Source organism: Ambystoma mexicanum, chromosome 5p (genome assembly GCF_040938575.1).
Source record: "Ambystoma mexicanum isolate Mex_15411 chromosome 5p, UKY_AmexF1_1, whole genome shotgun sequence".
NCBI lineage: Eukaryota > Metazoa > Chordata > Amphibia > Caudata > Ambystomatidae > Ambystoma > Ambystoma mexicanum.
In genome coordinates, this window is record NC_090930.1 from 273,660,135 (window position 1) to 273,687,151 (window position 27,017).

At 43.2% G+C, this 27,017-nt stretch overlaps 1 protein-coding gene across 3 annotated transcripts in view; it reads right to left on the bottom strand.

Moving 5' to 3' along the window:
* AKAP14 (A-kinase anchoring protein 14) overlaps positions 1-27,017 on the bottom strand; it is a 345,387-nt gene that overhangs the window by 72,462 nt on the left and 245,908 nt on the right. Inside the window, exon 6 of one of the 3 annotated variants that reach the window (XM_069612691.1) lies at positions 4,125-4,177. The exons of the other annotated variants lie outside the window; for them this stretch is intronic. Within the exon in view, the coding sequence (XP_069468792.1) occupies positions 4,125-4,177 (53 nt within the window). The remainder of the gene's footprint in view (positions 1-4,124; positions 4,178-27,017) is intronic. 3 annotated transcript variants of the gene reach the window in all.

The following is a 27,017-nucleotide window of genomic DNA, read 5'->3' on the forward strand; positions in this document are numbered from 1 at the left end:
TGTTTTCTTTTGTCCCATATTCTGAGGCCTGTGGCTTCATGTACTTCTACTATAGTTATGCTATGATTTATATATGTCTATAGTGTATTATTTTCTTTATGGGTTAGTGGTACTTGGTCCTTCCAGATTCCTCATATGACCCTGTAGTTCCATATGGTTAGTTGCAATAAGCGACTGCAAGCTTGCTCTGCATCTCTTGCTTTCTTGCGTTTTTGCATTTGGCTTATGAGAACAAATAAAAAAAGGCTTTCGACCGTATGTATATGTGTCTGTCCTCTATCTACAGAACTGTGTAAGCATGTTCTTCGTGTGTGCATGTGTGTGTGTCCGTGCAACTTCATGCAAGGATGCAAGCTTGATTTGTGGCTAAAGTTACTATGTTGTGGTGACTCTAATGATATCAGCACAGCTGGATATCTGTCATTAGTCGATCAGGTCCAGTGAGGCCCCTGCATCCATGATCAGTGTTGAGGTATCCAGGAAGTCGACAGCTGGATAAGGTATGAATGGTTGTCTGAGAGAATATCTGTTCGCATATGTAGATGTCACTGGCCCTCCTGGGGTCTGGCCAAACAGTGACTGGCATCTTGCATTCCAGGGACCCTCACATCATCTTCATTCTATTTGTATGTCGTTTCAGTGCATCCTCGTCTCTTTTCATCATGTCATCACTTTATACCGGCCAGACTTTGCTTATAGTTCTTGTATGTCCAGTTGTGTCTGCAGACTTTCTTCTACCACATCAGTTTAAGGGTAAATTTGGTACGGTTCTCTGAACGCATAACGTCTTTCATATCTTCGATGCAGTATTGAGACGATACCAGGTGTCATGCACAGTGCTTTTTTGCTGTTCTTCCAATATGACGGAGGTGAGGGGGTGGGCTCCATGAGTTAAATGTACACCTGCTTCTCTACAGTATTTATGCAAGTAAATCAATCCACAAGATTTCTGATGTCTGATTCCACTTATGTATGTTCCAGCTCCTTCATGAAACTGCTTGATTTGGACCCTTGCACCTAGTATTGCTGTTTTGTGAGTGGAGCAGTGCAGTTCATTGGGATTAGTGAGGTATGGATGTGTTACTTGGTGTCTGGAATGTGGCACACTTGGGGGAGGAGGGGGCGAGGGGTTGATGACCTAGGGAATTACATTGCCAAACAGGGTTATGTTTATCAGCGACATATGGTAACCTATCTCTTCTAGCGTGTTGGAGTTTAGTGCCACACCGATTGGTGTCTTGTTTGAAAATATTCTAGGATACGCCTAATTGGACATTAAACTTCGATGCAGCACGTAAATGGCGCTGCATGTTATGGGCTTTTTATGACACAGGTATGGGAACCTGATGATGAAAAATAAATGCACCTGAATATGGGGTTCAGTTGACTTGTAAAGTGCAATTGGAACACTGCTGCGACTGCTCATTATTTATGCACAAGTACTTGGCCGCTCTGTGCTTTGCCCGATTTTAGCACTAACGCTAATAAGAAGAATGTCAATGGTATTCTTGGGCTGATGTTGATTGTTATTGATGTTCTAAAATATGTGAGTTTATTCTTATGTGTGTTGCAATTGAACCTACCTTGTTACTCCTCTTACCATTCCTATTGAACATGTTAAATTACCTACTTAATTACTAGTGAGGAGTATAACTGACGGGTTTGTTCCCTGTCATTTATAAATTTAGAGATATAAAATTGAATACTGAATTTAGCCAGGTGAGCTGTTGTCTTGATAACCCAGGAACACTATTTCTGTACCTCTAAAGGGAGGTTTAGTGGGTCAGTATGTGCACATATATGTACATCCCTCTCAGAGGAAGGATTCTGGACCTCATCCCACAGACTCTCCTCTCTACCCTGGGCCTTGTCTGCACCCAGGTGGTCCTCCCACAGTACACCACCACCAGGATTGGGATCAGGAAGCGTCTGCCCTCTCCCGACCACCTGAGATGAAACTTTAGGCAGGGTTTTAGTGAGGAATACACCGGATTGCCCACAACGGTTACACAAAAGGTGGAAGGAATTTGAGCAGGAAGCCCTGGAAGTCCTATTGGCTTATCTCCCATGGCTGCCATCCACTGACTGGCCCCCGAGACACACTCTGCTGCCCTTCACCCTGACCAGCTTATCTTACTGGGATACAGCAGTGTGCAAATAAAAACTCATCACCCATCCTTCCCGGCTGAATTTCAATCCGGGACTCGAAACTGGCATTTTCGCTAGATGGCATGAGGGTGGGATGCGCGAGCTGGGGCAACTGTATGAAGAAGAGGTACCCCTCACGTTTGAACAGTGTAAAACAACATTTGCATTACCTGAATCAGACATTTGAGTTTATACAGCTAATGTACTGGCCACCCCAACCTGAGACTAAAAAATGAGGCGTGAGGCACTTGCTGCCCTTTGAAAAATTGGTCTTGTTCAACCTCTCCTGTCACAAAATCGCTAACAAATACAAAACTCTGACAGAGGGACATGTGGAAGAAGTGATGACTTATTTGGGAGAGCGAACAGGGACGCACGATTCCGTTCACATCTTGGGAAACCATATGGAAAGGAGCTTCTAAAATATCTGTATGTATCACAATTATGGAAAACTAATACAAAATCCTTTACCGCTGGCACCTCACGACTGAAAGGCTGCATAAAATGTACCCTCATTTCTCCCCCCTATGTTGGAGAGGGTGCTCACGGGTTGGCTCCATGACCCATAATATGGTGGCAATTGCCCATAATCAAAACCTTCTAGTCAGTTGTCATTAATATGATCCAAAATACTGTGGGCATTCAACTCCCCCTCGATCCTATGGTAATACTACTGGGTGATATAGAGGAGGATGACATTTTCACCATTAGAGCCCCACACTGTTTTATCAAATTATTTGCTAATATAACTGGAGCCAAACTCAACATTGCCCAAAATTTGAAAAAAAGTGGATGACCCCTCGCTCTATATATAGTGGGCTAAAATTTGGTACATATGTGCTATTGAAAAAAACAAAAACCGCCACCCTCTCTAACACCCTGATCAAATACGGATACATTGGTACCCTTTGATCACATTTATCATGATGGTTTCTGTCCCCCGATTGCTCAGCGATGGGAATCGATCTCGGGATCATAGCTTGGAGATGTGATTATTGGTCGATGCTGGTTCCCCGATGTATGCACCTTATGTGGATCCTTGTCCTCTATGTTACGTCACTCTTATCTGATGAACTTGACCTCGGTCATCTATTTGCAGAGGCGTTGCTAGGGGGTGGCTAAGGGGGCTATAGCCCCTGGTCTTTTGGTTGTAGCCCCGGATAGAATCTCAGGAGCTACAACCAAAAAGCTAGCTAGCCCCCAGTCCCAACAGTTCCGACATTAGCGTAGCCCCGGGTCTTTTCCAGACCTAGCAACACCCCTGTCTATTTGTATGTTTATCTTTGCTCAGTTGTTCCCCAGTTTCATACGTTTACACGCGTTCTCCCTGGATGTATTTTTTTCCTTGTTAACTGTTAACCCCCACCTTCTGGTTGAAAATCAAATAATATATATATATATTTTTTTAAAGAAGAGATGGACTGAAAATGAGTTAAGCGAGAAGGAATAAAAAATATAGATAACTGCTGAAAAAGGTACCTGAAGGGGGATGCAAAGGCAAGGTACAAGATGCAAAGTAAACATGTATACATTATTCAAACTCTTAATTTTCACAATGTGTTTGTGTCGACAATCCTAATACAAAAGATGTCCGTGAAAGGCACAGATTTGGGAGTTTTAGCAGATCCTTATTTGTTTTTTAATCTGTGGCTCCTATTAGGCTAGTGTGGGTATCAGCTCTATATTCCATTGTACCCAGTTAGACAGGATTAACGTATGGGAATGTGATCTTAAAAGCAAATTTCACCTCCATTTACGGGTTTCCCAGGAAAATTCGTAAGGAAAGAGAACATTAAACTCGTTGCTTGGTATGTGTAGCTTGCCTTTCATTGGGTGGGTTCTGGGCTATGAAAATAAGTTTCAACAGACTATCGCCCCAAGGCACTGGTTGCTGGGGAGAACGCCATTGCACTGGAGATTCGGGGATTACAGTTAGTAATATCACCTTACATTGCATTGAATTAACCAAAAAGTACCTGTGCTCAAGTCTGTTGGATTCCAGGTAGAAGAAAACCTCCACTGGGAAAGTCTGCAAAATATGCAAATAGGAAAGAATTCAAAATCCACCCCCAAAACACCATGATAAATCATAAAGAATGCGATAGAACATGATGGATTTATCCTTTTAGAACATTGAGGTGCAATGTCACATCTGCCCATATTTTACATGTACTTAAATAATCGTGTTTTAATGGCTGTGCTGGGATTTTGTGAACAAGGCATTAAAGTGAAAGTGCACAATGGGTGGTTAGGGGCTTACCAAATGTAGGGCCTCATTACAATTTTGGTGGTAATAGCAAAGAACATGATATTTTTGAATACTGCATTGTTAAGCATGCTGCCACATTATCAGTTTCATAACTGGAACTCTTAAAAGCAGCCTGCTTTTGTGTGGAGGCAATTTCCCCCATACAAATGTATTACCACATGTGGTATTAAATATGTAGTAATACAATATGTCCCCACTGGAGTCCTATTGGACTCCAACATGGGAAATAAGTGAAGAGTCTGCATTACTCTGAATCATGCTGACCCTTCCCATGTTTCCAGTGGAAATCCCGCCAACCTTGTCATGATGTCCTTAGTTATCGGAGAACATGTGCAATACTTACCAGAATACATGTTATACAGCATCTGCCTTTGTGAACTAAAATATGGATGGACGTGTGATGTACCCTTTGCCCTGATGCAAGACCTGCTGTCTCGTTGAGTGACCTCTGCATGATCTATTTCTTTGTTTGCATTGCTGCTAGGCCTAATGAGAAAGTGACTGCACCTGTTCCCTCGCTCCATGGTGGACTTTTAGGCGAAACTCAAGCTTTTCATGCCCAAGCTACATCGTGATGTTAAATAAGCAGACCAGTGGCAATGCAGTATTGAGCTAACCTTGCCGGCTTGCATAGTTTAGGGGAAAAGTAGAGCAAGGAATATCAATTCTACCACTGCTTGAATGGTCATTTTTTTAACCCCTTTGCCATACGCGGCTTTTTTTGTTTTACTTTCTACATTTGATTTGCTATTGTAAAGTGAAAGCTTGCTACGCAAACAGTTGTAATGGAGACAGACATGCATTGATATTGGAGTTAAAGCCAGGAGAAGAGTAGAAGAGCATCAACTCATCCACATCCATATGCCACAGTGAGGGCATCTATGTCTGAATCTTACTGGCCTCACCCGCATAGCGTTGAATTGGTAAGGTCGAGCCAACCTGGCCCTGCCATTGAGCACTCCTGAGAGCAGGGTTGAAATGTTACCCCTCCAACCATTTCAGGAATTGGCTTTTTTTTTGAGAACTACAGCATTACGATAATAAGGGGCTCATTACGAGTTTGCCGGTATTCTAGCGGTAAAACTGCTGGAATACCGGCAAACTGAATTACCAATACCGCCACTAGGTCAGGCAGTATTACCACTGGAGGTATTACCTCTCGTGGTAATACCACCTGATTACAAGTGGCGGTTTGCCGGTGGAAAGCCCCATTTAATGTCTCTCTTGGGGATTTTTGCCGGTATTACCGACGCTGGAGGTAACCCCTCCACTTTACCTTCAAAAATCGCCGTTATTATCACATGATATTGGACGACATGCTGCTATGCCCTTTCCACTGTCACTATAGAAATGCTGCATGCTATGTAGACAACTTTGTATTTTGCAGATCCCAGTAAAGGGATCCTTAATGGATCCTTCAGCACCAAGACCAAAAATGCAGGGCATGTACCTGATGTATGAACTGTACAGTATGCACATATAGTAGTGATGTGATATCATATATTTTATTTGTATCGCGCTCGTACACAAGTGTTTCAGAGCGCGACAAGGCAGGGGAGGGGAACAGGGCAGAACACAACAACGATCTGACTAGGCCCAGTGACATTGAGAGCGCGCAAGTGCATGGGAAAGGGGAAGGGGAAAAGTTCATGGAAGGGGGAGAGTGGAAAGTGCGGAGCGGAGAACAGATAAATAATAAGAAATACACATAAATAGATAATGGAGGCAATAAACATTGGTAGTGCAGTCAGCAAGTGGCAAGTGCTGTGTTTATGGCAGCAGACTGGGTAAGTCTGATAAGTGTAGAAAAAGAACAAAAAGAGGGGGTGGGGGACTATATGGATACAGCTACAGTCCCCAGTGCAAGGGGTGGCCAGGAGGGTGAGCAGGTACCTGGGCTCTGGGGACAGAGGGTGGCCAAGTGCACAGTGCCAAGAGAGAGCAGATCAGCAGGGGAGAGGGGGAGCGAAGGCAGAAGCAAAGAGGAAGGTCTTGAGGTGTTTCCGGAACCGGAGATGGTTCTCATCAAGTTTTAGAGTGGCAGGGAGGATAACATATGAGGTTCTCAAAATGGACCTCTCCAGATATTTTGTAATACCAATCCATTGACCCGTATCATTGACCATGCTGTCTGAGTTGATGGGAGCTGCAGCCAAACACATCTTAAGAGCTGAAGGTTGTAGATCCATGATTACTGCAGTAGCAAGAATGCCCCTCTTTATGCTAGGACATGTCTTTGCTGATTTCAACTATGCTCCCCCTGAAGTCTGTGAATGCTGTAGTGTTATGAGCTCAACTTGAGGCTAGGCAGCAACCATAAATCTGCCTTTGGGATCCACCATGCTGCTACTTGTCTTTTGACAACAGAATCTGTGTGGCCAAGAGTACAGTTCACCATCATCACAGACTCTGTGTTTTAAACTTGCAATGTTTCATTGTACATTGTAACAAGTAATGGTAATAAAGCCCCAATCGGAAAAAAACATTGTAGTACATCATTGTTCAATTTTTAACGTTGCATTGAGTGTACATGGAAACACTTTGCCTTGTCACTATTTTTCCCCCTAACTTCATCCATGACCACATGCACTAGCTGAGAGCAGCAACTAAAAGCACACAAGGAGTTAACTGTCAATTGTGTTAACGTCAATGTCTTTGGGTGAAGGGGCAAGTGGAAGTGGGGGCAGAAATGGTAGAACTGTTAATGATGGCTTCATAGGGCACCAAGTGAAAGCACCAAAGGAAGTGGCAACATGTAAGGTGCCTGGCACACAATCACCCACTAAGGTCCTGTTAAAGTGTCATTACCAGGTCTACGTCAGGGTGTAGCTGAAAGTCAGGTGTGGATGCACCATTCTGCCAGTAGTGCAGCCAGGGGTGCAGAGAAGAGGAGAGGGAATTTAGGTTTGGGGCAGAGAGAGAGAGACTCAAGGTCTTTGTGCCTGACATACAATCAGGTCTGACATACACCTACTAACTAGGGTTCTGTTACGTGACCCTTACCAAAGTCAATGGCAGAGAAACGGCTTAAAGTTAGTTTTAAATGGGTCACTTTACTGTAAAACAGTCTGAGGTGGAGAGGTGAGAAAATTCAAGAATGGGGATGGGATATCAAGAGAAAAGGTATAATGACAAGCAGAATTACATACTTTACTGTAAAAGAACAGCAGTGAATGTATTGCAGGCAGAGCAGGAGAACATGAGAAGTGCACAGTATACAGCACTATTCCATAGGGTGCTGGAAAGTGATTGTCACTTTGTAGCTGAGTGCATTGTTTTGGCAGCTGAGTACATTGTGGCATTTGGGGATGGGTCTAAGCTCATTTATGCATCTCCGGGATTAATCATTAATACGCTAGTTGTGAAGCGGTAAGAGCGTTTGCCTCCAGCGGCAAGGAGCTGAGTTTTATTCTCATCTCCACAAACGCCTTTTAGAATGTGCCTTTTTTTAAATTTGTTTTGGTGTTTTTGTTCTGATTGCCAGAAGCAAGTACAATACAAATATAAGTAGCACAGGATGAGCTTCTCTGGCACCATCCTGAAATGGTTCACATCCTACCCATTTGGCAGATACAGATGGACACCATCAGGTCTGAATGCCACACCATCACATGTCGAGTAGTTTAGGGCTCCATTGTGACCCCCCCCATCATCTTTATCCTGTATAGGAGGCTGCCAGGCCACTCTTAACATCACACTCCACCAGTACATAGATGATACACAATGTACCTAAAGGACCATGGCCCACAAGATATCAGTCACCTCTGCTCATGCCTTGCAACCATTCAAACGTGGATGACAGGTGCCTATTTGAAGCTTAACTCGACCAAGACCACATTCCTACCCCAAGCAGGAAATGGGCTTGGAGGGATTCAACCATCACCTCACCTACCCAGCAAAATCCATAGGCGTCATTGTGCATAGCAATAAATCCTTCCAACAACACATTGCGCTAAAGGCTCAAATGCTAGGTTCAGATTGCTCTACTCTGCAGAATCTGACCCTTCCTTCTGCTGCAAGACTACTGAACCATAGGCCCTAGTGTTCTTGCATATTTATGGGGCTAACACCCTTCTCACAAGGCTCCCAGCGGCTCACCTGGGCCCCTCATCACTGACTCTTAAGAAATGTGACCACATCACCATACCTTGTGCAAAATACACTGGCTCTCCTTCTCAGCTAGGATTTAGTTCACCTACAAGGCAACCACCGTCAGTATTCCAGCCTGCCTGATGACCAAACTAAAAACACTGGCCGTCACACAGACATCTAGTAGTAAGACCATCACCATTCTGGAATCTAGACTGGCTCGTAGGGAGAAAACTAGTACAGAGAGCTTTGATGATACGCTCCTTTGGAACTCTATCCTGTTGGCAATTGCAACTGCTTCAAGTCTTCTTCCGATTAAAAAAGGAATGAAAACGTGGCTCTTCAAACAACACCTGGGTGCAACTTAGATTTAAGCTACTTTGTGCACAGCTCCGTCCATATTGATTACTTGTTAAATCATCTCTCCCAATGTTTTGCTCTATGACCTCAACAATGCTCCATTGCTCCCAAGCTAGGTTTCTGCTATAAAATTATATGAAAAAGACAAATGGCGGGACAAAGACTATGCAGATAGATAAGTCTCCTCTGTTAATGGTGCAGTGAGCTAAAACGTGGTTGTAGACCCTCCTGAGTGGTCTGAATTCCATAGAACCGGCTATATGACCCATGATCGTTCTCACTAGAGAGGCTCCCACAATCCTTATCAATTTGGTCAAACTTGGGGTCTCATCCTAAGTAACCAAGGCTAACCCAGACGTGGACCCCTTGCTCACTGTGCCTTATAGAGGCTCAGCTCCACCTCACTGATGAGGCCCGATTAGGCCGAAACACGTGTCTGGGGTTGCTGATGGTACTCTTGTACAGAGGGGAATTGCCATAGCATTTCGGTGCTGGACTGCCCTGGTGGGTGGGACAAAGACTAATATGCAAATAGTTATTTCTCCCCTGTGAAGGGGGCAGTGAGCTAAAACGTGGTTGTACACCCTCCGAAGTTGAATAGCAAGGAGCCGACTAGTTGTGAAATGATAGACAGGGCCTCAAAAATCTGTGCAGCATCAATATCAAAGATTGATTTGTGCCAAACTAGTGCCAAGATCTTTGACTTCCAGCAAAATTGCAATCTCAACAAAAATACGTTCAGAACTCGCTCAGAGGCACAGAAGATGCATAACGAAAAGGTAACTGCTACCATTGGATCAACGTTAATTGGTAACATCCCATTGATAGGCCCCTTGCCTTGGTTTGTGGTTGAGTTTATTGTTTCATGCAAATGACCAAGTCCAATGCGAGCTGATATAACTCCATATCTATCATGCAACAAGCATAATGAAATCTAACATGTTTTGACAGCTATATAACAAATGAGCATGTTCATATGTTATATGTCATATGCATATAAGTGGATGCGGCTGATTACTCAATGCAAATGGCAACGCAGTAGATACAGCAGTTGAAAATGTAAAGTAGGTGATATCGACCTTAAGCTCCTCAGCCATTAAGATACTTTATTTCTATCATGAGGATTAATTTATCTCTAATACTTGGCACTTCCTCCTGTCTCCTTGAATCAACCCCATCATCCATCCATTGATGACCACAATTCATTTTTCCATTTCATAAATGCAAGGTTATGTTTGTTGCAGTCCACTATTGCCATTGCACTGGATAGTGTAAACTGTGAATCACAGTAGTAGACTACTCCATGCATTTTCTATTCCCATAATTCACCTCCTCTTACTGATACATTTTTATTTGCAGCAACAGTTCATAAACCATTGAAGTGTGACCGAAATTCTCCGAAAATAAGTGTGAGCAATCTAAGAAGAAAACATAATTGGAATCGAAAATTATGTGTGTCAGTACATCATTTGGCCATCTTTATCACAGTGGAATGTGATGGGAAATTCCAGGAATGGCCAGTACCGCAGCAACCTCTGCTCATATTGAAAGGTCACATTTATGTTTTAAAAAGAAAAGGCATCTTAACCTAAACGTGTTCAAGTGAATATAGATATGACCATATTTAAAGTGTCAACACACACTAGTATATATTGCTAATTATGTTGAGGTGCAGATATATATTTCTTGAATAGGAGGGTGTCCCAATAGAGACCGCTCTCTATGCAGCTTCTGTTTATCAATGAAGATATGTTTTTTAACCTTCTTGGAATGTCTTACACATGTTGTTTCCTTCCTTGCTTTGTGAACCTCGGTCTGCAGATCAGGATAATCATCGAGAGCTCAGGTGTAAGATGGACAGGTAAAGCGACGGCATCTTCATGTGTTCAATGTGTTTAGCCACTAGCATTAAGGACCCGCTAAGTGATGCCGGCATACATGACAGACAACAGGGAAGGGCCATCTAGGGTTAGGAACGGGCCATCTAGGTTAGGAACGGGCCATCTAGGGTTAGGAACGTGCCATCTAGGTTAGGAACGGGCCATCTAGGGTTAGGAACGGGCCATCTAGGGTTAGGAACGGGCCATCTAGGGTTAGGAACGGGCCATCTAGGTTAGGAACGGGCCCTCTAGGTTAGGAACGGGCCCTCTAGGTTAGGAACGGGCCATCTAGGTTAGGAGGGCCATCTAGGTTAGGAATGGGCCATCCAGAGTTAGGAACGGGCCATCTAGGTTAGGAACGGACCGTCTACGTTAGGAACGGGCCATCTAGGTTACGAACGGGCCCTCTAGGTTAGGAACGGGCCCTCTAGGTTAGGAACGGGCCATCTAGGTTAGGAACGGGCCATCTAGGTTAGAAACGGGCCATCTAGGTTAGGAATGGGCCATCCAGAGTTAGGAACGGGCCATCTAGGTTAGGAACGGACCGTCTACGTTAGGAACGGGCCATCTAGGTTAGGAACGGGCCCTCTAGGTTAGGAACGGGCCCTCTAGGTTAGGAATGGGCCATCTAGGTTAGGAACGGGCCATCTAGGTTAGGAATGGGCCATCCAGAGTTAGGAACGGGCCATCTAGGTTAGGAACGGACCGTCTACGTTAGGAACGGGCCATCTAGGTTAGGAACGGGCCCTCTAGGTTAGGAACGGGCCCTCTAGGTTAGGAATGGGCCATCTAGGTTAGGAATGGGCCATCTAGGTTAGGAGCGGCCCATTTAGGTTAGGAATGGGCCATCTAGGTTAGGATCGGGCCCTCTAGGTTAGGAACGGGCCCTCTAGGTTAGGAACGGGGCATCTAGGTTAGGAACGGGCCATATAGGTTAGGAATGGGCCATCTAGGTTAGGATGGGCCATCTAGGTTAGGAATGGGTATCTCGTTGCAGGGTTTTCCAGCGGCCCTCTACATAACAGTGTATATCCAGCAATTGATCAGGTTCCTGTTGGAAACATGTTGCCACAGCTAGGATCCAGAAGGAACATTCAGATGGCCATATTTCTTGGAGAGCAGAGTCTGAACGAGCTGTGCGCGGTAACTGCAGCCCTAAAACCTGTGGTAAAACAGTTCAGGCGTGGTGGGATGGGTGAATGAAGACCTGTATTGTCGTACATCAAGCAATACATTTAGCAGTGCAAAGGTATTATATGGAATGATCAACCCTGGGATGACTAAGATATGTGATAGAGCAGAAGGCAGGCTTAAGTCATAATGGCAACAACCGGGGCGACCATGTCTTGACGTAGGTAGATGCACCGATCCTTGTACTCTAGAGCAATACATTAATTTCAAAGGAGACAAGTGGCTCATAAATAGCCTGAACTCTTTGACAATTATTTCTGAATAAAGAACCACGAGAAATAATCGAATGTCATATCAGAAGGATATGACTTATCAATTGTTTTGCCGAGAACCATGCCCAGTATTTGGTAAATTAAAGGGTACCCATTTGAACACAAATCTACTTTTCATTGTTCATTTATTGAACTCTAATTCACTTTGTATTTGTTGTCTGCCTCTCCCAACAATATTAAGTACATCAGAAATAAACAGCTGCAGATCGAGGGAAACGGTTGTGGCCAGTCGTGCGGTGTATGATGGGGTGCCGGGCGGCAAGGCTTGTGTTAGGGACCTTAATCATGACTTTCATGTGTGGGATCCAATGTGAGAGAAAGGCCAAGTGTCCTCGAAAAGCATCACATTTTCAACCGACCACACATACGTCAATTTGCATGCATTTCCTGACATATTGTTACCAGGTGCTCCCATTCAGCCTAATTCTTGACTGAACTCAACCTGTCCACAGGGCCTCCCTTACCTGTCTTGCTGAAACAGTCATTCTTTTTTATACTGTTTTTTCGCAAAAACAAATCTTATACTCATGGCATCACTTCACGCACTCATGAGATCTTCTGCCATATTCGGCGCATTCAACACATTTCAAAGACACTTCCCTAAGATCCTTCCTCAAAATTGCCAACTTAAACATTAGACCCTTCGTTTTTCTAGGCTTAAGATGTGCCCACTGTTTTGCGTTCCTACTCCTCCTCTTGTCCCATTCTTTCATGAAGGAACGTGTGTAGGGGGTGGTGGATCCGCACGTGGGTCTAGTTAAATCCATTCACGCAAGCGTGTACCCCAATAGCTGCACTTTAGTCCAACCCAAAGCTGTATTCAGTGTGATTAACAGAAAGCAATTACCCACAATCCTACCCTCAACCGCTGTTGAGCTCCTGTCACCAAGGTCTGGACTTTTGGAGTAGCAGCTTGCCCGATCTAGTCCAGCGATCTCACTGCTGTTCCTCATGGCCACGTGATTGGTTACCTGCCACTTCTCTCTGTAAACAGTGGTCGCCTGAGCAGTTGGTGTCCATGAAAGGGCACTATTTAACCCCTTCAGAGCCAAGGACGCGATGGGTCATTTTTCTTGGCAGTAAGTCATTTTCATTCCCGGTTTGCTTCCAGTTTTCTCTCAGAGCGCGTGAGGTTTGGGACATGTCGGTTTATGTATACTGCCATTGCAAGCTATGTGATTTATTTAGAACCAGTTTCAAGATGCTCTTCACACTTTTACTAATAGTCGTTAATTGCAGCCATGTTATATAGCTCTGAGCATGTTCAGAATAAGTGCGGTGTGAATTTCTCTAAATAACATTTTCCTAAAAATTCCCTCTCAGTTACGCCTTCCTTTTAACTTTGCACTGTGTCATGCCATCCGATGCGACATTTCATCGATTTCTTTTATTCATTTCTTTGTATTACTGAAACAAGGTTCCGTCGGTGGTCGAAGTGTACGAAAAGAAGGACTGGAACTACGTTCCCTGCTGGGTCGCCCTCACAAACCTCATTACCACGCCCCCTTCCACGCCCAAACAAACCCCCAAAACAAACACACCTGCTGTTGAAGGGAATGTTCAGTGCAGTGCAATGAAGTGCAAGTTTCAACTTCTTCCTACACTTTTATTTTAAAACGAATTCATTCCCAAACGGTTTCCTTTTAAAATAAAAGTATAGTAACATCAGGAGCTGGAGGAAAATCCTTAAGTATGACCCCTGGGTGTGGAGTGAGTGAACATCTAATTTGTTTGTTTTGGCCATTGGCTGGCACTACAGCACCACCTCTAAGCCCAAACGATTGCTTTGGAGTACAGCTAGATGGGAGATGGGATGTCAAGAGGGACAGGTAGCTTGTAGATATTGTTTATTTACCCACCCATTGACTGCCCATAGCAATGCTAATCTGTATGACGATTCCCACACACATCCTGCCCCTTCCCACCCAAAACACATCCTACTGAAGTCCTGGGATCCCTTTGAGGCACCTTTATCAAGCCTTACCATCAACGTTATGCTCGCAGTGCCTGCCAGTGTTTTTTCAAAGCAGCCTTCTGAGAGTTAATGACTTAATTGGATCTGTAAACTTGGTACCGGTTTAATAAAAGTGTCAATGCCACCAGCCACTCAATTTGTAAGCACTATGCGTGTCCTCCTCTGAAGATCTCTTAAAAACAAGCATTGGCAAAGGCAACAGTTTTGGCTTGTGTATAAGTAATGGGTATTTGCCAGGCACTGCTATCAGGGGTGTCAAGTAGCGGGTGCTGCGGGTCCCAGGTACCCGCCAGAAGATTCAATTTGGGGCTGAGTACACCTCACCCCCCCCCCCCCCCAGGCGGACAGAAGACGCAGTATAGATGGGCCTTTGCTTTGGGCCTCCATACTGTGTCTCTCTCTCTGACCCGGGTCCTTGGCACTGAATGCCGTGAAATAATTGTCACTTGTAAGACATTTAAAACATGAGTTTCTCCCTGCAAAATAATCTGTCTGAAATGTATTTGGTTAATTGCAGGATTTAAGGGTTGTTGGTGCAATACAAACTTCGCAATGAAGTGTGTGCTCAGTCACTTCATTTTAACCACTCCAGCATGCCAGCGCATATTTCAAAATTAAAGCACCTAGACTTCCTCCATTTTGTTTTTGTTATTTGTATTGAAAAGGCCAAACCTGTTAAGCAAGACCATTTTCTGAAATCAACATGTAAACCAAATTGCAACATGTTTTAAATTGTACTGGGAGGCTTGTTGGTAAAGTGCATCGCACTGAAGATGCAATGGTAAAAATACATTACATCAATAGGGAGATCATGTCTGCTTTTTGAAAATCTAAATCGCTTTGCTTTGCCAATGCTTGTTTGTGCATGTGTTCAAGTCTGGGGTTTACTCACAGTAGCTTCTCGGTGCTTTCTGGTTAAATCGTAAATGAAAGTGGGCCCTGAATTTTCAGCATTTATTGATGTTGTACATCTTAACTGAAATGTGTTTAGCAGAAGAGGTAAAAAAATAAACAGCAGGACATTTTATAGGCAAATGAGGCTCCGGAACACTGTCATTATTCTGCTTTTTAAATGGACGCGTGGAATAGTCAGGCTTTCTGCTCTTTTCCCAGAGCGTTTTACATGCGGGCTTTGTGTACATATCCAGCTGTACTGGTTCCGAGGCGTAAGTGATCCTACGAACACTTCTGCAGCCATAGCACCCCTCACACAGGCTTGGTGGTTGCTTTGGGTTAGACAATGGAAATTACAGCGAGTGGGTGTTTACGTGCTGTCATCTTGCCGTCAAGTAGACTGTGGTCGACTTTGCTGTTGCCGTAGACCGCTTGGGTTAACTTGCAAGTGACTTGCAGTGCTTGTTAGTATTCCCATGGGCCCGGAGCTAGAATCGGGAACCTTTCCTTGGTGTTGGTACTCCACCTTGCAGCTGTACCTTGTGTTTAGCAAGCATGTTGTTCTCCCATCCTAGTCAGGTTGCTCTGCCTTTTGAGGGTGGCTACAACCTGGATGATTATAAGGGGTGGACTGGAGTAGGGGCAGAAGTGGCTCGCTGGAATGCAACGGGGAGACTTGCATCTCCTTCTTACTTGACATTAGTATATGCAGTACATGCTAGCCAATGTTTCCACTGCTCTGCCCCTATGTGCAAGTGCGGTCAGATAACTGCTGGTGATGTCACTTCCCTAGATTTGGGCACCCCCCGAGAAATTCATAAGTAGGCGCCCCTGACTGCTATTATATGACAAGGTACTCAGAAAACTTTGCGGCTGCCACCATCAATGGTCAATAGCACTATGGCAGTAACTGGAAAATGCTTTCCCTATGTCTGCACAAAAACCCAAAACATATGGCATTGCTAATGCTTGTCATATCTGGGCATGAAGAAAGCCAGAATGTTAAGGAAAGCACATGAGAGATAGGATGGTGTGCTCCAATGCCATGACTTCTGAACCAATGAGCTCTCCTTTATAGGTAGTCAATGCTGAGAGTTATTATGATGGCACCTGCCATTTAAGGGGAGTATATATGTATACAACTGCGTACCGGACACATTGCGCGGCAATGCCTGACATAATGTTTGAGTACACAGTCTTTTGTTAGCAAAACCAGGGATTTGATAGCAGGACTGCAACATTAGGGGAATGCCTCACTGCTAGTGGCTGCACTTCTGCATATCACAGCACTGCGTGGCATACTGTGTGAGTAAATTGATATTTGAAGCCAATACGTGGCATTCTATGGGGCATATCACCTTTGATGGGAGTACTGAAGTCCATTACTACAGTACATAAACAAAATGACCTGCTTCAACCTACAGAGATGGCACATATATGTAGGAATAGGATGGTCATAGGACATGTCAGTGGGAGACCACTCCCTGTGGCCCTCCTCCTTCTCCCTCAGCCCCTCCCCCCACCCCAGTGCTTATGTCTCTACGTCACGGCACCCACCCCCCCTCATTGGGCCATTCATTCCTGGGACACACCCCAGTACGCCTCCCCTGTCCTCATTCCCTAGCACCTGTACTTTTGGAGGGGCACTACCTAGCAATGTAAGTCAGAACGATGACTAAGATGTTAAAACAGTAACTGAACACGTGCTTTGGTTTGTGACAGCACCTGGGATTTGATGGCATTATCAGGACATTTGGTGGCAATACCTGTTGCAGGAATGTCTCAGAATTTGATTTCAGTGTGAGAGCATATGATGGCACATCCTGGCACATTGTGTGCCTCTGCTTATCGCAACATATGCCATGTGTGCATGCTACATTAATCACGCAATAGCAGACCCATATTGATGGTTACAGTGAAGAAAGAGTGCCCAGAGGACCCATAGACCTGCAGAAAGAAAAAACAGTCAGGTATTTAACAACCACAGAGAACCTTCTGACCCTGTTCGAAATGAAAAGCTCAGGCACGTGTTTCCATAAACCACTGTTACATATTCATGTAGTACCGCAGCATCAAGATGGAAGTGCTTAAGGCAGCCAGCGAATGGATTTCCAGCTAATATCTTGCAGCATGTGCACACCTGACTCACACCCCCTCCCCGCCCCCTCCCCCGCTTCCAGGAGTGCAGGAGTGTTTAAAGCACCCAAGAGTGCGATAGGTGCTAAATTCCATCTAGTAGCTGAAACCTAATTTGAAATGAGATAGTGCCCATAAATAGGACACCCATCCGGTTTGTTTGTCCTCGTAAAATGGGATTCACTTACGTTGAGACCAGCTCTGCTCCCTGCACGCGCTGCCAGGCCGGCCTTCCCGCCATAGCTGCAGCCCCGCTGGCACATTACCAGCCTCACTCTCTGCTTTACAGCTTAGAAATCAAAGATGACGCCGTAAAAGGAGCTTTTTGAAAGCCCGAAGGTTGCCCACTAGCTCATCCATCCATTAAGATCAACTCTCCCGACCGCGTTCAGATGTCTGTGCTCTCGTCTCTTTATTGTTTATTCTCGTCTTAACTTCGCGACAGTGTCCTCTATTCATGCTTGGGGCCTCCTTCTATGCCAGCCGATGGCAGTAAAATGGCACAACAGCACTGACTCCTGCGCACAGAACCCTGTGGATAGCAGCTGCCACGGCAATGGTATTTGGGAATAGCTCTGTTCTCAAAACGGCTATAGCCACAGGTAGGGATCAAACAAACTTCTTACTCTGCAGGAGTAAGTTTGTCATATACAAAAGAAGTTCAGTTATCTAACTAAAAAGGCTCTGAAGGTAGAGTAGATAGATTTTGACTATTTTAGGCTAAAAGAAAATCTTCACACCTGGACGTGGTGAGCATTACTTACCTTCTGTCAGGGGCGTTGCTGGGGGGGGGGGGCTAAAGGGGCTATAGCCCCTGATCTTTTGGTTGTAGCCCCGGATAGAATCTCAGGAGCTACAGCCAAAAGACTAGCTATCCCCCAGTCCTGACAGTTCCGACATCACCGTAGCCCTGGGTCTTTTCCAGACCTAGCAACTCCCCTGCCTTCTGTTAATATACGCACAATTACAACAACCTAGATGGAAGTTGGACCCCTTTTTGGATGAAATCATTTAGCTACCTGCTAGGGCTGGGGCGCGGCTCGTAGCCAGGGTAGATGTCCTGCTGGCTCCTGCTGTAGATATCGAGGTGAATCGATCAGATCCTGCTGGTGCTTAGGCTTGGCCCCCGACTGTGGGGCACGTGCAGTTACAGAACGCCAGCACCTGCTCAATGCGCAGGCGCGCGCCAACGCTTCCCGTGTGTGATGCGGCCTTTGCTGCAGGCCTGCAGCTCAGTCAGACAGAGGGCTGATTTATTGACATCTCGGCGCTGAACTTTGATTTGAAAAAGAATCGCCCCAGAGCCGTTTCTTTTTAAAATAGAAGTATAGGAATGGTGACACTCCAAAAAGAAAAGTATAGGAGCACCACTCCCAACCGCTCCCCCTCACTTCGAACTCTGGCTTCCAGGTGACAGCCCTGCTCCAGCTGCTCTCGTCATATCTCTGTCTTCGTCTGTGGGCGTGTGGGCCTTTTATTTAACCCATTAGGGACCATTCTTCAACTGCCTTGCCTTCTGTTTCACCTTTTGAATTCCCTTTCACTTGTTTTGTATCTCCTATTTCTTGGAGTATTAGAATTATTTATCATTCTCCTGGTGCTTATCTACCTTTTACAGCAATAGCACAATGCTGTAACACAAGAAATATAACTACGCTACCTCCCCGACTGCCCCAACCATATGCAGTCACGAGTGTTCCTCCTCCGACTAACACTTGACCTGAATTACCTGCAATATTCTCCAAATCTACAAAAAACCTGCCCCCCCTCCATTTTTCATCTCGTCTCATGTCTGAGTGCGGTTCTCCGCTCCCGTGTATTCCTTCACATGATAATTGGTCTTTGTACCTACTCCTCATACAACTGTTAATAGTTAACACATTGGATCTGATTTCCCGTGTATTCCTTCGCATGATAATTGGTCTTTGTACCTACTCCTCATACCACTGTTAATAGTTAACACACTGGAAATGATTTCCTGTGTATTCCTTCGCATGATAATTGGTCTTTGTACCTACTCCTCATACCAGTGTTAATAGATAACACATTGGATTTGATTTCCCGTGTATTCCTTCGCATGATAATTGGTCTTTGTACCTACTCCTCATACCACTGTTAATAGTTAACACATTGGATTTGATTTCCCGTGTATTCCTTCGCATGATAATTGGTCTTTGTACCTACTCCTCATACCACTGTTAATAGTTAACACACTGGAAATGATTTCCCGTGTATTCCTTCGCATGATAATTGGTCTTTGTACCTACTCCTCATACAACTGTTAATAGTTAACACATTGGATCTGATTTCCCGTGTATTCCTTCGCATGATAATTGGTCTTTGTACCTACTCCTCATACCACTGTTAATAGTTACCACATTGGATTTGATTTCCCGTGTATTCCTTCGCATGATAATTGGTCTTTGTACCTACTCCTCATACAACTGTTAATAGTTAACACATTGGATCTGATTTCCCGTGTATTCCTTCGCATGATAATTGGTCTTTCTACCTACTCCTCATACCACTGTTAATAGTTAACACATTGGATCTGATTTCCCGTGTATTCCTTCGCATGATAATTGGTCTTTCTACCTACTACTCATACCACTGTTAATAGTTAACACATTGGATCTGATTTCCCGTGTATTCCTTCGCATGATAATTGGTCTTTCTACCTACTACTCATACCACTGTTAATAGTTAACACATTGGATCTGATTTCCCGTGTATTCCTTCGCATGATAATTGGTCTTTGTACCTACTCCTCATACCACTGTTAATAGTTAACACATTGGATTTGATTTCCCGTGTATTCCTTCTCATGATAATTGGTCTTTGTACCTACTCCTCATACCACTGTTAATAGTTAACACACTGGAAATGATTTCCCGTGTATTCCTTCGCATGATAATTGGTCTTTGTACCTACTCCTCATACCACTGTTAATAGTTAACACACTGGAAATTATTTCCCGTGTATTCCTTCGCATGATAATTGGTCTTTGTACCTACTCCTCATACCACTGTTAATAGCTAACACACTGGAAATTATTTCCCGTGTATTCCTTCGCATGATAATTGGTCTTTGTACCTACTCCTCATACAACTGTTAATAGTTAACACATTGGATTTGATTTCCCGTGTATTCCTTCGCATGATAATTGGTCTTTGTACCTACTCCTCATACCACTGTTAATAGTTAACACATTGGATCTGATTTCCCGTGTATTCCTTCGCATGATAATTGGTCTTTCTACCTACTACTCTTACCACTGTTAATAGTTAACACATTGGATCTGATTTCCCGTGTATTCCTTCGCATGATAATTGGTCTTTGTACCTACTCCTCATACCACTGTTAATAGTTAACACATTGGATTTGATTTCCCGTGTATTCCTTCTCATGATAATTGGTCTTTGTACCTACTCCTCATACCACTGTTAATAGTTAACACACTGGAAATGATTTCCCGTGTATTCCTTCGCATGATAATTGGTCTTTGTACCTACTCCTCATACCACTGTTAATAGTTAACACACTGGAAATTATTTCCCGTGTATTCCTTCGCATGATAATTGGTCTTTGTACCTACTCCTCATACCACTGTTAATAGCTAACACACTGGAAATTATTTCCCGTGTATTCCTTCGCATGATAATTGGTCTTTGTACCTACTCCTCATACAACTGTTAATAGTTAACACATTGGATTTGATTTCCCGTGTATTCCTTCGCATGATAATTGGTCTTTGTACCTACTCCTCATACCACTGTTAATAGTTAACACACTGGAAATGATTTCCTGTGTATTCCTTCGCATGATAATTGGTCTTTGTACCTACTCCTCATACCAGTGTTAATAGATAACACATTGGATTTGATTTCCCGTGTATTCCTTCGCATGATAATTGGTCTTTGTACCTACTCCTCATACCACTGTTAATAGTTAACACATTGGATTTGATTTCCCGTGTATTCCTTCGCATGATAATTGGTCTTTGTACCTACTCCTCATACCACTGTTAATAGTTAACACACTGGAAATGATTTCCCGTGTATTCCTTCGCATGATAATTGGTCTTTGTACCTACTCCTCATACCAGTGTTAATAGATAACACATTGGATTTGATTTCCCGTGTATTCCTTCGCATGATAATTGGTCTTTGTACCTACTCCTCATACCAGTGTTAATAGATAACACATTGGATTTGATTTCCCGTGTATTCCTTCGCATGATAATTGGTCTTTGTACCTACTCCTCATACCAGTGTTAATAGATAACACATTGGATCTGATTTTGGCCATAGAAATATTGCCAATATTCCATCATTCTGTACTGTCCTGCCTACATATCATTACCCTGTGAATTCCATTCTCTTCCTGTTGTTTTTCTTTCTTTCCTTTACGTTCTCCCGACATGATTTTAAGCGTTTATCTGCTATTTTCTTTGGAAATTGAATACCTCTCCCTTCTCATCAGAAGTGTCCACTACTTATGATACTAATTGTATTTCTGACTCACTGCTCTCTACTGTTTTTTCTCCTCTGGGTACTTTATGCCCTTCTGATACTTTTTCTAGTAAACATCTGTCACATCGTCCCTGGTTGACTAGATATCTTAGGAAACCAAGGGCCTGACTCCCAGAGCGTTTTCCAATGGGATTTGACCATTGTAAAATGCTTCTGTGAGTCTGGCCCTAAGAGTTGTGGCAAGCTGAGCATCGGTGGCATAAGGACAGAACTATCTCACTAATATCTTTTTGAAGCTTCATCATTCATACTTAATATGTGATGCCAAGTCTAAATATTACCAACTTTAAATAAATGTGTCCCCTCCTTCTGCAGATCTGCATAATTACCTGACCCGGTATTGCTCCGGCCGATTCACTGCTTAATTATATGTTCACTCTATCCTACACACAGCTATCTAATCTTAATTATTCATCTTCCATTTCAATTTCATGTGCTATGTATTGTCTTTAAATGCATGCATGCTTTTGCACCAATGTATCTCTCTGACATATCTCACTTTACCCCCTTCTCGTCAGTTACGTTCTTCTGCACAATTGTTGTCATCAGTACCTTGTCCCCTTCCTTTGAAGTTGAGAGTGATTGATTGATTGATATTTTATTTCTATCGCGCTCGTACGCAAGTGTTTCAGAGCGCGAGTGCCTAAATTAGTGCCTACATTTAGTGCCTAAATTATGGAATGCTTGCCCATTGGAGTTACATATTCCTTCTTTTTTAAAACGTGTTAAAAGGAATATTTACTTAGTGTGGCTTTCCCCCCTTTTCTGTGATCTTCATGCCATGGATGGTTATCAATCTTGACATGTTAGCAAAATTGTATCTCATACATATATTTGTACTGTACTGTTGTTACTGTAAAGCACTTTGGTTAAGGCACTATACAAATAAAATAAATGACTAAATAATTAGCCTCCAAGATTGTGCAAGTTACAGGAAGGTTGGTTCCCCGTTGAGGACTCCAGAGCGAAACATTAGGGTGTACGGTGTTGGAGGCGGAGCAGCTTGTGTTATTTTCTGCTGAGGCAGGTGATGGAGGAGGGGTTTCTTGCTGCTGGATAACCCATTCTAGTCAGAGAGTGCAATGATGAGCAAATACATGTGGCAACTGGGTGGTGGGCATGGCTGTCATTCAGATAGATTCCATGGTAGTAAGGGCACTGATGTGGGTTAGTATTCTGGAGCCAGGACTAGTTCTGAATTTAAGCCAGGAAGGAGAAAGATAAGAAACGACCTTGCAAATAAATGGTGCCTTCTGCTGGCTAAGACACAGCTTATCCACAGGCCAAGTCAAAACTAACCTGTACATGCCATTGTGTCTGCTGTTCTCTGGAGTAATCGCTTATGAGGCGAGGTACCACAGATCCGGATAACTGTGTGTGCCTCTGAGGGAGGTTTTGCTGTCTTATTGGTGAAATCTTATTAACAAAGGAGCATAGGAACATGTATAGATTCAAGGAAGTGATCAAAGAAGGGTGTAAGGGGATCAGGGTGGAAAAAAGGGAAATGCACTCTCAATGTTTAAGTATGTCACACATGAATTCAAAGTACCAGAAAAACAATGCAAACTAAAAATAAGTATTAAGCAGTGTGCATCCAATCTAGATGCTGCACAGAGAAACGGGTGAGCGGTAAGGACCACCAAGCACCTCTCTCTAGAGCGGCTATTGCCCTGCATGTCATGATACCTCTGACTGTGATTGGTTGCCAGCTCTGCCTTGGTGAGGATGTGGGCTCCTGCTTAAATGGTTTGCTTTTTAATCATGATCCCTGGGCAGAAATCCTGATTTCACAACCTGACCAATTTATATGGGAAAATGGGATTATTTGTATTATCAGAATCTTTTTTCTCTTTCTCTAGAAAGCAAATGGTCAAAACAATTTGTTACAAGCAATACGTTTGACACACTATATTCTACTTTTGGTATCAAACAATGGATTTGAAAAATGTCTAACATTCCCCCAACAACATTCTGAGAATAAACAAAGAACTATCCATTCCTAGAATATTTGGCGCCAGCTACATGTCAAATATGCCAGGCACTGTACCCTTCACTATCCCTGCGTTCTTCCATACCAAAGCATTGACATATTTGTACAATGTTTGGATTTATGTTGAACTCCTTTACAAGTTGCTTAACTTGCAACTAAATGTTTCCTTATAGTTCATTTCAAGCAATTCCTTTTCAAGAACATATTGATTGAGGAGGGCTGGATCAGTTTGCTTCTCAATAAGCATTCGGAGCGCTCAGATCAGAAAGTAAGTTAGTAGGTAGTAGGACCTATGCCACTATATAACATGGATCTTCCACTGTCTTCTTCAAAAAGTTAAACAAGATACATTCTCTTTGGGACATATAGGCCTGTACGCCATAAGGACAGGTGTGCTGAATTGCCATTAATGTGTTTGATTTCCTGTGCTGCAATGCACCAAAACAGATAATGTCGCAGTACCTATCAGTATATAAGAACATGAATAATATGAAAATAATATGATATGTATACAAATATTGTAAAGATGTAGCCAAAGCTTCCAAAAGGAAATCCAAGAACAATATATTTGATTAACAAAAATGAACAATGCTCATCCTGTACTTTAAGTGCATAGCACCAGAGGGAGACCATGAGGCAGGCCTGCTACACCAAATATGGAAAGGTCAAGTTATTTATTACGCATTACGAGTTTGCTGGTAACCCGCCAGTACTACCAGCAGGTTAATGGCAACCTCGCCTTACTGTTACCGGCACCCAATATCTCAGTGTTACTGGGATATTACAGGTGCCAGCAACGGGAGTAAGTTCCCATTCTATGGAGGCCCCTAGGACTCAATTACCTTTGTAAAGAATCTTCTAAGAATTGTCCCTGTTCCACTGCAAATGTCTTCCCATAATTACACGTTTTGATTACAGAAATTACAGAAACTATATCAGTGTTTTTATTTCTGCTACTTTGAAGTAAGGAAGAAAGTAGATGAAATAAACTTAATAAATATAAAAGGTAATTGAGTCATGAAGCATGTTGAGATGTGTTTTAGGTAGTCCTCTCACTGGCATTATTCTCACACAGTTGTGGAAGGAGCCAAATCCTTCTCTTCCTGGCCCCCCCCATACCAAGTGGGAGGAGGCCCGTTGGCCGTTCCATCTGTAGCAGGGTTGGGGACATCCTTCATGAGTCACAGCACAAGTTACCTGAAGAACATTATTACATGAACACTTGGTCAAAGCTCAGGCCCAATATAAGACTATGGGACACAGGGAACAAAACACATACTTCCATCACTGTACATATCCTGACCAGGCTTTTTACATGACTTTCTTGGCTCGCCCCTAAGATACTGTGAAATCCAGTTTCGTTTATGGCAATATCACCATTCAAGTCGACTTTTTCCTAAGGACCATTTTATGAAAGTGAAGAATATCGTGGAAAATACATCTATGTGTTTTGTTCCATATGCGAACTGGCTAAACATTTATATCTTTTAGGGGTTGTCCTCCTATTTACCTTGCTTTTTGTTTAATTTTTATTTTGTTGAAATAAATCATTTTTGTGATTTTAAGGGTGCTTTGCTCCTTTTCAGTACGTTTTATTTAGTTTATGGGCTACGGAATTTGACTGTTGAGGTACAGTTTAGAGTCATGTACATGTTCAGGGAAAAGATGGGGTGCTACCCCTGCAAACACCTATGCATGAATCGGAGGTTGGCACGTAACCTACAGTATGACACTTTACCTCTAGTGTCAACTTAATAAACTACTCTGCAGTAGTGCCAATGTGACTCTCTGATTTGTGTTCATAGGTGCAGTAGTCCTAAAAAACATAGAATCTCATGAGATTTTTTTAAATCTATGCATTGTGTCAGAGCAAAACGAGTATATAATAATTCTTAATTCAGGTAAAACATGTTTTAAGCAGATTTGTATTAACCGTGGCCATATAATCTATCTATAAAAACACTTAGGTATGTTTCCTACCAGGCTGATGAAATGTATCAGTGTTAGGTTGCCCCCTGCTGTCCAAAGAGCAAAGTGCACCCACTTAAACAACATCTACCACTTCAACAAACAGAATGAGCACGGTTCTATGCGATCACCTTCACTTTCCACTATCTCAAGCATTCGAAGGTTACTTCTTTCCACCCCCACTTCTCTTCACACAGGGCACAGCAGTTCCAGTGTCAATAAACTGTAAATTACCGGCTCAACGTTTCAGTCTCTAAAGAACAAAACGCTGTAGGACGAATGCCTCCTCATTAACTAAAACTGAAAGAAGCTGCTGTAATTATGCTACTACGCAATCTTATGCCATCACAGGGACTCTGCAATGGAATAGGGTTGACAATTACCCATCTACAAGACACATCATAGAGGCCTGTCTGATTGATGGCATACATCATAGAGGCCTGTGTGCTCGATGGAACTGAGATACTGTTCGGAACAAGGTTGACAATTACGTGACCAGAAAGATACATCATAGAGGCCTCCGTGCTCGATGGCACACATCATAGAGGCCAGTATGATCAATGGGACTTAGAGAATGTTCTTATACCGCACATAACTCTCATTGCATCTGATATGTCAAGCCTTTTCAATGACCATTAATAAGTCACAAGGACCTATGCCCCCTTCCTGGAAGCGATCACTGGTCATTTCCGATATTTAAGAAGGGGAACAGAAGTGACCCTATGAATTACTGACTGATATTGACCTTCAACATATGCTAAAACGGCTTATGTTATGCTGGGAACAGCTAGTGTTTCTATATTCATATACAAAAAAAACGTAAGCAAATTTGTATTGGGCCTGGAAGACAAATGCCTTGCTGCTAAAGCAAGCTTCTTTAAGGCAAATTGGGCAAAACTGATTGCATATGTGATTTTACTTCCCTTCTTCTATTGATGTATCTTAAATAGTTCCTTTCAACATACATTTTTTATATTCAGAAGAACACTGCATCTATGCATTAAATATATTATAAACTCATGTAGCAATGTATCAATGTGAAAAACAAATAATAAACAAATACAAATATAATGGGCAAAGGCAAAAGAGAAAATAAACAAAAAGACTTGTGTTAGGTAGAAAGCCCACTTTTTTTTAATTCCTTTCGCAGGTGTCCCACAAAGGTACCCCATAGTGACCCAGAGAGGGCATTTCCTCTATGTTAGTCTGTTGCTCGGCTACTGGTGGCTTTTTCTGTGTGCAATATGGCTTTCACCTCGTAGAAACAATTTTACCTGATTGCAGTCCCTTTTGCCCTCCCTCCTCTATTCGAC